The sequence below is a fragment of the Glycine max genome, chromosome 20 (genome assembly GCF_000004515.6).
Source record: "Glycine max cultivar Williams 82 chromosome 20, Glycine_max_v4.0, whole genome shotgun sequence".
Classification (NCBI taxonomy): Eukaryota; Viridiplantae; Streptophyta; class Magnoliopsida; order Fabales; family Fabaceae; genus Glycine; species Glycine max.
Genome location: NC_038256.2, coordinates 16,661,983 through 16,674,181, shown reverse-complemented (window position 1 = coordinate 16,674,181; position 12,199 = coordinate 16,661,983). Strand labels below are relative to the sequence as shown.

The following is a 12,199-nucleotide window of genomic DNA, read 5'->3' as shown; positions in this document are numbered from 1 at the left end:
GGCTTTTGACCTTGACTTGGTAGAACCTCTTGCTGGTTTGATTTGTTCCCATGCTTACTAAAGTGAGACAAAAGTTGGTGCAAATCAAAACTCCGATATCTCATGGGTGAGATGGATGAATGCATGATGGAATGCATATGACACAGATGCAATCTAGGAATGCGGGGGTCCGGGGAATTTGTCCCCTTCTTAGATACGACGTCTAGGGGTAGCAAAAAGCCCCAACGCACGTTTTTAAGAAGGCGACACGGACCCTCCGTTGGTTTGTTTACAGTAGGGATCAAGACAGAACCCATATGCAATGCCTATGCAAAAGACACAATGCGGGAATGTGCACAGTATGATAATATTTACCGAACATAAGCAAAAGGGTATATGATACTCATGCATGGCAGTGTGAAAAATGGCACGCAGCGTGTTTGCTTCGTGCCCCTATTTTATGGGACCTATAAGGGAGGGAACTAACTAGGCTTTTAGCAATAATCCCCAAGGTAGTTATATCTCTCTTGAAGGTTTCTAGAGGTATCATCCCCTTTGAAGAACATATTGTAGCAGTAGGGACTACTAGCAACAATAGGTTTTCAAAGAGAAAAGCTCTAGATGAGGGTTCACTGTAATCAAGCAAGTCGGAGACCTAGCATGATCACAGATTCACCTCCACTCCTTATGCTCCCATGAACCCGGGTATAGGGCCCTTTTTCACTCACAGTGTGTGCAAATAGTGTTGGTGTTTGTGTGCATCAAATGAATAAATATTTACTTCATGCATACATTTAAAATGCACTAAAAGCAACAAAGAGCTTATATCCACAAGAACATAATGAAAGGAAACCAACAAAAGAGTAAGTCATGGCAAAACTTTGCACAAGATTAAATGGCCTAACTCTCTAAAAAACAGTCCCCAGTGGAGTCGCCAACTGTCGCAACCTACCCTTCGGCGGGAGGGCGACGCGAGACTCGCGGGATGCGTGTTCCACGAAAGGAATACGCGCGGAGTCGCCACCAACGTTTATTCGAGGAAAACGTCGGAAAAACCGGAAAAGACGCGATCTACGAACTTTTAAGTTGAAAGGTTCGAGAGTTGTATTTACGCACGGGGAAGGTATTAGCACCCCACACGTCCGTCCCAAGGGACGACAGCCTTTAATCGAATGTGCAAACATGACTTTGATTTTTATGTTCCCTTTTATGTTCTTATATCCTTTATACCCTTTTTATATTTTTTCTTTTTTTGTGGTCGACAAGGGTGTTTCCCTTTGCTCCTACGTATTCCTCAATTTGGGATGAGAAAATCAGACCTACGTAGTTCTTTCTTATCAAGTGATTCTTTTTACTTAAGAGGTGATCATTTTAAGGCGTTGGACCTTGAAAATGATCCATTTTACTTAGTGAGAAATTGAAATGACAAACTTCAAAAGTCTATTTTTGTGGACGAGCTTGACTAGGCGAGTTGATTTTAGCCTTAGTTTCACTTTAGTTATTAATCAATTCGATTAAGAATGAGAAATCCCAAAGAGAAAACGTCCGATTGATTTTCCGCTTTATTTTACTAAAAAGATGTTTTTTTGATTATTATATTATTTTTTACCTCTTTTTGATTTCCAACGTGGTTACGGCACGACCGAACGGTCGGAATTCATTTTAACCGAAGTTAACGGATAATACAATTCAAACGTTCGGTGGAAATTGATTTTATTTTTAAGTTAAGCGAGAAATGACTTAAGTAAAATGGCTTAAGCACGTCAACAGGGGGTATAAAAAGTAAACAAAACGAGAATAAAAATGCACGAAACACAATGTGGACCACCATGGGTGCATAGAATGAATCGAAAAGCTTGGTTCGAGGTACTTACCCGTTGAAGATCGAAGAACGATGAAGAACGAATGAAGAACGTCGAAGAACGGTTGAAACCTTTGCGAAATTCCTCACGGAAAACGTTACGGAAACGTTTCGGAAGCGCCTCGGCTTAGATTTTTTTCACGGAAACAATTTTTCCAAGCAAATTCGAAAGAGAGAGAAGTACACCCCCAGGCAAGCCAGGTTGCTTCCTCCAGAAGCAACAGCCTTCTGGAGGAATATTCTGGAGGGCCCAAGTGGGCCTGGGTGCTATTTGCACCCCCATTTTTACTAAGTACACCCCCTCTGCTGTTTTTTTTTTGTGATTCTTTTTTCGTAAAGTTACGGAAACTTACGAATTTCGTAACGATACTTGTTTTCTTTCCGTAATGTTACGGAACCTTGCGGATTACATAATCATCCCCCCTTTTGACTTACGGAATGTTACGGAACCTCACTTAATTATGCAACGATGCTTCCATTTGATTTCCGGTGTGTCACGGAAACTTACGGATTGTGCATCAATATTTTTTTGGTTTTTCGGCATGTCCTGGAATTTCATAAATTGCCTAATGATGGGTGCCAAGCACCTCACAAGGACCAAAGAATGGTCGCATGTCATCAAGCAAAGGTCCCCGGACGAAATTAGGGTATGACAGTTGAAGATATACACCCTTGTATATCCAGAGGCGGCGGGCCCGATGACAAGCAGAGTGGTGTACACTTGTATACACCCTTATATTCTTTATTTTTTATGCTTAAGAGAAAATTTAAAAAACTATAAGTGAAATAGTTTTACTCATTAATTTTGCTTGCTATAGAATTAATTTTGATCCAGTATAAAAAAATAATTAATTTTGATCACTTTCAAATCACCCGAATGAGAAAAGCAAAAACCATTTAATCCCAACACAACACCAGCATTGAATTCTCGTCCCCTTCCTATTTTAAAGAAGAGGAACGTGTTCCTGACGTGTTCAACTACTTTCTCTCTCTGCGCTGAACCAAATTGAAATTAGTAATTAGCATCATCGCCAACAGAAAAATTGGTTCCAAACTTCTCTGTACAAATCCGCATTTATTTATGCACTCTTCTTCTCCCTCCCTTTAACTGTCTTTCTGTTTTATATTCTTTGTTATGAAGTTACTCGCTCCGTGTTCCATTGCCTTTCGTTCTTCTTTGTTTTCATGGAACACCCATTTCTCAGGTGCTAGTGGGAATTTTGGAGAAGAAGGTTTTGGTGATAAGAAGAAGGGGTTTGAGGGTGTTGTTTTTCTTAATGGAGAAAGGTGACGATGGACGCTGCATTTTCCCTCTAACGAGTTTGCAAATTGGGTATATTCTTCTTCTTCTTCTTCTTCTTCTTCTTCTTCTCATTTTCCTTTTTGTATTTATGATTAGCTTTAATGATGTGCGATAATGGTTTGTTTGATCACATGGTTAATGAATCGATGGTGGATGGAATGTATTTATTTGTTTACTTTTTTGGTCAAAGGGTTGGATTTTATTTGATGCTGCATGATGGGTTTCTCTTTCTTTTTTTGGTTAATTATTATTTCTGAGAACAGCTTGAGATGTCAAAAGTATGTTGGTTCTTTCATGATCACAAGCTTAGTGCAGCGTTGTCCGTCTTTTTTTTTTTTTTTCTCTTTTCGGTAGATTTGATTTTAAATTTTGAGTTCATTGATGCTGTTTTATCGCCAATATCTGCAAATGGTAACCGTGTTTTTTTTAGCTGGTAATATTCTGAACTCTCCATGTAGCCGACCTCACCTAGGGGGACAATGCTTTGTTGTTGTTGTTGTAGTATTCTGAACTCTGTTACTTTTTACCTGCATTGAGTAAAATCAGTTAAAAAATTATGAATTGAACCATGTTTTCTGGTTTCTCAAAATGTAATTGATCAGTAACATTGTTGGCTTTGGTCTTTATTTAATTTTCAGTTCTAGCTGCTTGTAGATTGTCATTTTGCAAGTTACTTTTTACATTATCTTGTATAATATATTGGGTGAAGACTATTGGGAATTTGGAAGTACAACTGTTATTGCTTCCACTCACCTTTTAGTAACAGTGACTTTTTGATTTGGCACATCAAATTTTTAAAAATTTTATTTAACTAGCCATAAAAATTTCTGTGTCAGCTGGTTGGTTGTTATCTACTGTATTTAAATTGATCAACAGTTATTTTGTGTTTCTGTTTTTCAAATGCTCATTTATTACATCTGTGTGGTGTATTTTGCAGAGACTTGCAATCTTATTTTGCAGATCTTAGTCTTTTTCTTGTAAATGATAGCAAAAAAATGTATATTTTGGTTGACAACAGACCATGGTTGTTGAGTGACCTTGGTTCACGGGGAGTACACATTTGGCAATTGATGGTTACTAAGGTTGGTATGCTCAACTATTTGATTTGCATGTAGTTGCTATCTTACAGTAAGAGTTATATCATTTTTATGTTATTTCAGTCAAGGCTATCTCCCTTTGCATATTCCAAAGCTCGAAGAGAGAGGAAGGAAGGCAAGGAGATTTGTCCTCAATCAAGTTCAAGTAAACCAAAGAAATTTATGAGATGGTTCCCGTTGATTGAAGCAGTGATGTTATCAAGAAAGAAAGTTTTGCTTCCTGTGAAAAACCTGAGGAATTCTTTACAATTGAGCAGTGAATTGCATAGAACTCTGTATGGCTTTATTGTATTTGAAGTTGCATGGGCTGGTGTTCGTGGTATTAACTACTATAATGAACTTCAGGTATTGGATCTCTTTGCATGTTTCTTGTTATTTTCTCAGATTACTGTCTACACTATCATTTATTGAGTTATTTCATTTGTTTTGCAGACTGATACATCACTAGCTATAGAAGCTAAACTGATGAAAAGATGGGAATTTGACAGTATAGCTCAAGCTGCAGGCTGTATGTCTTCATGGTTCTCAGGAACACCTTCTGAACAGCTGCTTCTGAAAGAACATCTGGATTCCGCCTCAGGTGTTAACAGCAATTCTCATCATTGCTTTCAGACCTAGTGTGCATAATACATATGAATTTAGGATAGCCTTGATGTCTGCAGCATTTGTATTTCATGCAAGTTGAAATACACTTATGTAGGAAGAGATGCATGCATCTATTTGTATTTCGTGCAATGCATCTCTTGACACAGACATGCATTTAAGTAGAAATATTCTTATGTATGAAGATATGCAATGCATCTCTTGACACAGACACTCACATCTGATAGAAAATTGCTACATATAATTTACTTAACATGTTTGAAGGGATATAGAATTTAGAAAATCAAGGGAAAGGAGGGACCTCATCCCCACTTAATCTTTCCTCCATGCATCCCATTTTATTTTCCCTTTTCATGTTGTGTGTGTGTGTGTATTGGGGGCAGGGGTGGAATAATGAGATTTTCATGTTAAAGCTTTTAACCTTGCTTCTGTGTATGCAATTTTAACAGGGGACATATTTTATGATGCTAGTGAAGATTTTTCTGGCACTGTATCTGTTGATGATGGTGATGATAATATCTGCAGAATTTTGACTGTTGAAGATAGTTTGGGTACCAATGTTGGAGTATATACTGATGATACAGAAGAAACAACAGACATGCTACATGCACCTCCTCCTTCTGGACCGAATAAGAGAAGAAAATTAATGAATTCCTTTAGTGCTGGAGTTGAAGTTGATAGCTACTCGACAGCTGAAATTGATAACTCATTGGATTATTCTCAGACCTCTAGCTGTGTTTCTGATGATACAGTTGAAACCACTCAAGATGATACACTTGAAACCACTCAAGATGATATAGTTGAAACTACTCAAGATGATACAGTTGAAGCAACACAATATAGTGATGTTCTACTGTCATTTAGGTTTGATGATCATGACCTTCCATTTAAATTCAGGGAAGTCATAGTATCTGATCTGCGATTGCTTACTTTGTTGGAGGCTGGTCTTCCATCTTGGGTCATCTTCCTTCAGTCATATCCAGTGTTATGCAATCTTTATCGTCCTTGGATGTGCCCACTTGCAAGACTTTTATATTTTTTGATCTCATTTGTTACTGTCCTCATTGGATTCTATGATTTATACAAAAATGTTCCTGTTCTCAAGGCAACTGCATCTCGTTTATGTGGGCCTCTTCTTGATTGGATTGAAACTTGGGAGATGGTTTCAAGGGTCAAATACTTAGGCACAATGCTGTTTCTACATAACTTCCAGAAGGCTGTTAGGTGGTTTCTTGCCTTTACACATACCATGAGATCATTTTTTTCCATTCTTGTTCAACCTCTTGTAGAGTCACTGGTGGAGATTTTTGGATTTCTTCTCCCAAGCTTGAAGTTTTTGTTTGAATTAGCAGAAAGCATCTTTTCTGTCATTTGGCTCGTAGTGGATACTTCTTTTGATATAGTGGGAAATGTACTGGAGCTACTCTTTTCACCATTGTGGTTTGTCCTCAATGTTGTTTGGAGCATTGGTAAGTCATCATATGTTTTAGTTTTCTAGTCGTGTCTGTTAATTGTTAAATTTAGCCTTGTTTTTGCCAACATAAATTATCATCTGATATTCTACTAATTGCCTGCTTTACTCTTTCTGATATATGCTGCAGCTACTTGTATCTTATATCCTCTATTTTGGGTTCTTTGGGAATTACTATATGCTCCTGTTCGTCTTGTTCTGGTGATATTCAGTTTTGTGGCTTCCATAAGTTCATACATTTGTAATACGCTTGGCAACACATGGCAGTTTGTTAGCAGCATTTTCCAGTTTGCAGCGTCTTCTGAAGCAACAGTCAGTGTTTCTGAAGTTTCTATGTGGCAAAGAACTCTTTGGAATGACCTTTTTTCCCAGGTTGTAAGATGGTATATCAATACTGTTTTGGATGTCAGTGGTTTCATTGAAGACTCTCCTGATTGGTAGTTTTTTTTTTCTATGCCCTTTTCCAGATTTTCCGTGCTCTCAAGAGCATACTCTATGGGTTTGCTGCCTTCTTCACAGCTTGCAACAGGCATCGTCTAAGGTATATTTATATTCTGTTTTTAACTTGAAAGAAAATAAAGTGACATTTCAAGTAAAAATGTTGGTCGTGTGATGATATAATATATGTATTATAGCTTAAAAGACAGTGCTTAGTAGACATTTCTTGAGAAATTATGCTTGCTGCTGGTAATTTTAGTCATATGATCAATTTTAATTTTTTAAGAGTAAGGTGTTGATTGTGAACTGTCTATACTGTTAGATTACTTTTATCTTTACATTATTTTGTATTTATTATTACATAGAAACTTATGATTCTGATTGATATGTAATTACCTAATAATCAGTAATTGATTGATATGTAATCAATACTGACTCTGATTTCTCCATTATAAATAAAGATGAGATGTGGTCATCTAAGACACACAACATTACACATTTTTTCCTACCCTAACCTTTTTCCTGAACCTTCTTTAATTACCTATGAGGCTCCTGACCCTACCTTAATCCTCATTGTTTTGTCTACCACCCAATGTTGTTAATGGCGGATGGCGTAGCGGCAAATGGTGGACGTTGACAAATATATATATATATATATATATATATATATATATATATATATATATATATATATATATATATATATATATATATATATATATAAATTTATCAGATATCTGCATTTATCATATTGCATTTCTCTTACTTCCTATCTGTCCATTTGTATCCTCTCCGCTGATCTCTGGTGATAAATAAGAGAAATGCAATATAATAAATGCAGATATATGATAAATTTATAAATATTTATTGGTGTAATTTGAGGTATCGTATGTTCTTGGTTTCTCTTACTTCCTATCGAGGTATCTCTGGTAAATATCAGCGGTGGTCACAATTCAATATATATATATATATATATATATATATATATATATATTAACAAAATAAAAAATAAAAAATAAATATAAATAAAAAATTAAAAAAACAATGGATTGCATTCAAATAAACTAAAAAAGTTTCATGAGTTCACCCAATAACCAAGTACCAACACCAAATAAACTCATTCAAGAGTTCAAAATAACAAAAGGATAAAAGCATAATGCAAAGTGCAAAGTAAAGGTTGAGCCTCTAATCATCTTCTCCAATCCCAACATAATCATCTTCGTTGTTATCATAAGGTAGTGGAGCATCTCCCTCTCCCTCTTCTCCATCAGACTCCTCAAAATTAACCATGATTTCTTCTTCTTTAGATTCAAGTTCAATATCCTCAAACTCTAGATCCTCATCATTTTCTTGGACTGCTTTTTGCTTCCTTGATGAAGATCCAACAACCATTGCCCGTTTTTTAGTAGAAGAGGGCTGAACAGAAAAAAAAAAAAAAAAGCAGAACCAAAAATAAAAAAGGGTGTCAAACAGAAAAAAAAAAACAGGACAAAAAACAACAAAAAAACAGAACCACAGTGTTGCCATCGCAGTCTGTAGCTGTTGCCGCCGCTGTCGCCATCCGTTGCTCGCATGCGTGGTGCCATCGTTGGTGCGCGGTGCTGGTGCTGTCGTCGCTGGTGCATGGTGCTCGTGTCGTCGTAGCTTGTGCGTGCTGATCGTGCCGTCGTTGCACTGGAGTTCTCGTGGTGCCGCTGGTGCTCGCTCTGGAGTTCGTGCTCGCGCTGCTCATCCCATTTTCATTCGAAAATCGGGTTTAGGGTTGGGTTGGGTCAGCCCAACCCGACCCAATCTGTCTGTTGCGAAAATTTCAAAAGAAAAAAAAACTATCTTCCGCCATTCCACCACCACCGTTAAGCCTATGGCAGCCACCATGGCGACGCCATTTGAAACCCACAACGCCACCGCTATTTGGTGGCGTTTTTTTAGAAAACCGCGCCGCCATAACCGCCATTTAACAACACTACTACCACCGAACTTGCATCTGCCACTAATGGCACTAGCCATACTACATCTTCTTCATCCACTTTCTCCAGATTTTTCCAGCCCACAACCAACCACTTCATCCACTAATCCTGATACTTGGTCCCTCACTACCAATACTGACCAGCCTCAAACCGATAACCTTCCCTCATCTGACACAGTTCCTGCCTTAGTCAGACCCACAAATACCCATCCCATGTGCACTCGTGCAAAATCTGGAATTGTCAAACCTAGAGTTAACCCTACCCTTCTCCTTACCCATCTTGAACCCAAGTCCACTAAAGCAACTTTGAATGATCCCTCCTGGCTCTCGGCCATGCAAAGTGAATATGCAGCTTTAATCAAGAATGCCACTTGGTCGCTGGTTGATCTCCTGCCCTCTAGAACTGCCATTGGATGTAAGTGGGTGTTTAGAGAGAAGGAGAATCATGATGATTCAGTCAACAAGTACAAAGCCAGGCTTGTTGCCACGGGATTCCACCCACAGTTAGACTTTGATTACAAGGAGACCTTTTCCCCTGTAATAAAGCCAGTAACTATCAGACCTTTTCCCCTTTTTCTGAATTCTGACCCCTGTTCTCATCATCTTCTGATTCTGTCTCACCCTATTCAAGTATCATGACTTGATTCCATTTGTCCTTGCATGTGATTGGGGCCAAACTTCTCGTCACATGTGAAGCATAGTCCATTCCTCCTTTTTTCTTGTTTCTCTTCTTCTGTTAACATCCGAAATTTGCCCCCTCTTCTCATTGAAGTAATGGCTTAACTTTCTCCCCTATTTCCTTCCCATTTGAGATCTGAACCAGTGTTTGTGATTCACCTTTGGTTTCTCTATCTACTGTCACCATTTTTCCCCAAGCCGGCTGTCTTGGCCCATATCCTGTAGGGGGAACAACACTTGCAACGTTTTGTAATGCTTTACTCTAACAGCTGTTTGTCCCAAAATGTCAAGTCTTAGTCCTTCTACTGGACACATTAATTATGATATATGCTGAAATTCAGCTTATATGATAGTTTGTAGGAGTTTATATGGGCACTGTTAAATTTCATAAATCAGAGATATGGTAGGCTGAAAGGGGAGTGTATTCAATTAGGATTTTGAAGGAATTTAAGACTTTTTTTGATAAAATATTCTTGTGGTATTTAATCAAGACTTTTAAATAATAAAAATAAGTCTTTTTGTATTCAATCTAAACTATTAGGACCAAAAAGTTTTTCGCCGAAAAATGAGCGGTGAGCCGAAGGCAGTGTCCAAACAATACACTAAAGAGACGGTGACAGGAGAGGCGACAAAAATTCTTTTCCGGAAAATGAACGGCAAGTAAAAGGCTAAAATCCTTATAGGAACCTGTAACAGCCGTGAGATACAGAAAAGGACGAACTATCAATACCTGCAACAAAAGAAATAAGATGGAATACGAACGGGTTTACAAAATAGGGCAACATCAAATGGAGTTAGAATGGCCCCAAACTTTAGGGGTGGCATCGGAATGGAGAGACGACAACACCGGTGGAAGCGTGACCGGAAAGGTGCTGCCACGTGCCAGAGGAATATTTCCACTAGGCTGTTCGGCGCATAGAGAAAGTGAGTGCAGGAGAGATCGTCAGATATAGGATGTCAACGCCATGACCACCGTCATGTAGATCGATTGACGGTGAGTCAGGTAATGGTGTCACCGGTCGGAGAAGAAGAAAGGGTCAAAAACTAGGAGAAAAGTAGAAGATTGTCAAAAAAAGATACAACGCGTATAAAGGTCCACTTGGGACAGTAGGCCTGATGGAGCACAATTTTTGTTATTCCCTCGATCAGGCTCTAGATACCATGTTAAAATAGGAGAATCAAAGGAATAATAGATTGAAACTGTGTGTTAGAGAACACATCGGATGTGTGTTCATAAAGGTTTGATTACATTAATTGTACATAAAAAAGGATATTTTATTTCCTCTAAATCAATGATAATGTTCCTGTAAACTGCAATTATTAATAGAATCAGAATATTAATTCTGATTTTCAACAGACACTATATTGTCTTAAACTGAATTGCAATTTTACCTTTTTTTGCGAAGACGCTCCTAATATTGTTTAAATCATAACAGTGTTACTAGATGTTGGATTGGCTCTTGACAATTGTGTGCTTCAAATGCAACTAATTATGATGGATTCTTATCATTCTGTACAGTCTACCAATCAAGCAAGTGATATCTGTTGCTAATCTTGATTTGACGTGACTATATGCAGCATCTATAATCATGTACAGGAGTTCATCCAAGGATTATATCGTACGTGCCAAAGATCAAGGGAAGACGACTCTAGAGACAGTGGAAAAACTTGTTTGCCGCTGAATTTGGTGAGAACTCTCAAATTGATGAGTATGATGTAACTCTTGTATAATCAGCTTTGTGACTTTTCAAACTTCTTGTTCCATGTTGATTTGATATTTATTTCAGAAGGTAGGCGATGAATAAGATTTGAGAACAACTATCTAATGAATTTTTAAAATGGGATTGTTTAAAACTGCATAAAACAAATAAACATGTTTTGCTTAGGAAATGTAGTTGCTTCTCCTCAAGTCATAGCATTGCTCCTTGTTACTTGTTATTGGTTTCTAAAAGAAATAAAAGTTCTTTGGTTTAAACATTCAAAATGCTAATTTTGTAATATTTTTGCTTTTCTATTTTGTCCAAATGTGTTTGATCGCATTGCTTGGTACTTTTATGTTGCTTTTGAGTGGAAATAAACTATCATTGAAAACTGATGTTAATCCTTACGCTTATCTATTTGACTTCAATTTGCAGGCGGAAGAAAAGAAGAACGTTTGATTGCATTGTGTCTTTTCAGAGACAGCATACTGTATTGGAAAACAAATTTTACAACTTTGACAAACCTAACACCAACACGTCATTTTCGGCAAACTCAGTTCGATTACCGATAGAAATTTTAAGATTCTTTTTCTTTGTAACAAATTTTGATTTTACCTTTTCCCCTCTCTTAAGTTCCCCAAATTTTGATTTTGATTCTTTTTCTTTGTAACAGTTGTCTACTTTATGATGAGTTTTATAGTCCAAGTTATAGTGTGTACAAAGTTTGTACAGTACACTTGTAAATCTCCTCAATGTATATTCAAAATTGAGTAATTGTAAAATGCACGAGTTTTGTACAGTTTACAGCCACTAAATTTAAAATTACTTGGTTAATTTCATTGTAGTATCTGAACTTTAGCATATATGTAATCTATCTAATTTTATTTGCTCACATTTTTTAGTCTTTAATAATTTATTAAAGATTTAATACTTAATATGGTCCTTTAATTTTTAAAATTGTCTCAATCAAGTTTTTTTATTCTAATTATACTGACATCTTTAGAATTATGAATTTATTTGGTGTCTGTTTAGCAATAGTGATAGTTTTTAATCATCATTATATTAATTATTATGCTAAATATTAAAAATATATTATTTTAAAA

At 37.0% G+C, this 12,199-nt stretch overlaps 1 protein-coding gene across 3 annotated transcripts; it reads left to right on the top strand.

Moving 5' to 3' along the window:
- The first annotated feature begins 2,742 nt into the window (after positions 1-2,742).
- On the top strand, positions 2,743-11,878 carry LOC100810409 (uncharacterized). Of its 3 annotated transcripts, none has more exons than XM_006605588.4 (10): positions 2,750-2,901; positions 3,046-3,173; positions 4,081-4,225; positions 4,304-4,585; positions 4,673-4,820; positions 5,293-6,312; positions 6,445-6,686; positions 6,782-6,855; positions 10,975-11,083; positions 11,532-11,878. In XM_006605588.4, the coding sequence occupies exons 2-10, from the start codon at positions 3,118-3,120 to the stop codon at positions 11,553-11,555; spliced, it is 2,100 nt and encodes a 699-aa protein (XP_006605651.1). In that variant the 5' UTR covers positions 2,750-2,901; positions 3,046-3,117; the 3' UTR covers positions 11,556-11,878. The 3 variants fall into 3 exon arrangements, with proteins under 3 accessions (XP_014628537.1, XP_006605651.1, XP_006605652.1); XM_006605589.4 differs by having other exon boundaries at positions 2,763-2,886; XM_014773051.3 differs by having other exon boundaries at positions 2,743-3,173.
- The last annotated feature ends 321 nt before the right edge of the window (positions 11,879-12,199 follow it).

Bases quoted from the DNA above. Each gene is read 5' to 3' on its own strand.
- LOC100810409 (XM_014773051.3), top strand. From the start codon at position 3,118: ATGGAGAAAGGTGACGATGGACGCTGCATTTTCCCTCTAACGAGTTTG. The intron at 3,174-4,080 runs GTATATTCTTCT...TGTATTTTGCAG, and splicing joins CTAACGAGTTTGCAAATTGG to AGACTTGCAATCTTATTTTG. The intron at 6,856-10,974 runs GTATATTTATAT...GACTATATGCAG, and splicing joins TGCAACAGGCATCGTCTAAG to CATCTATAATCATGTACAGG.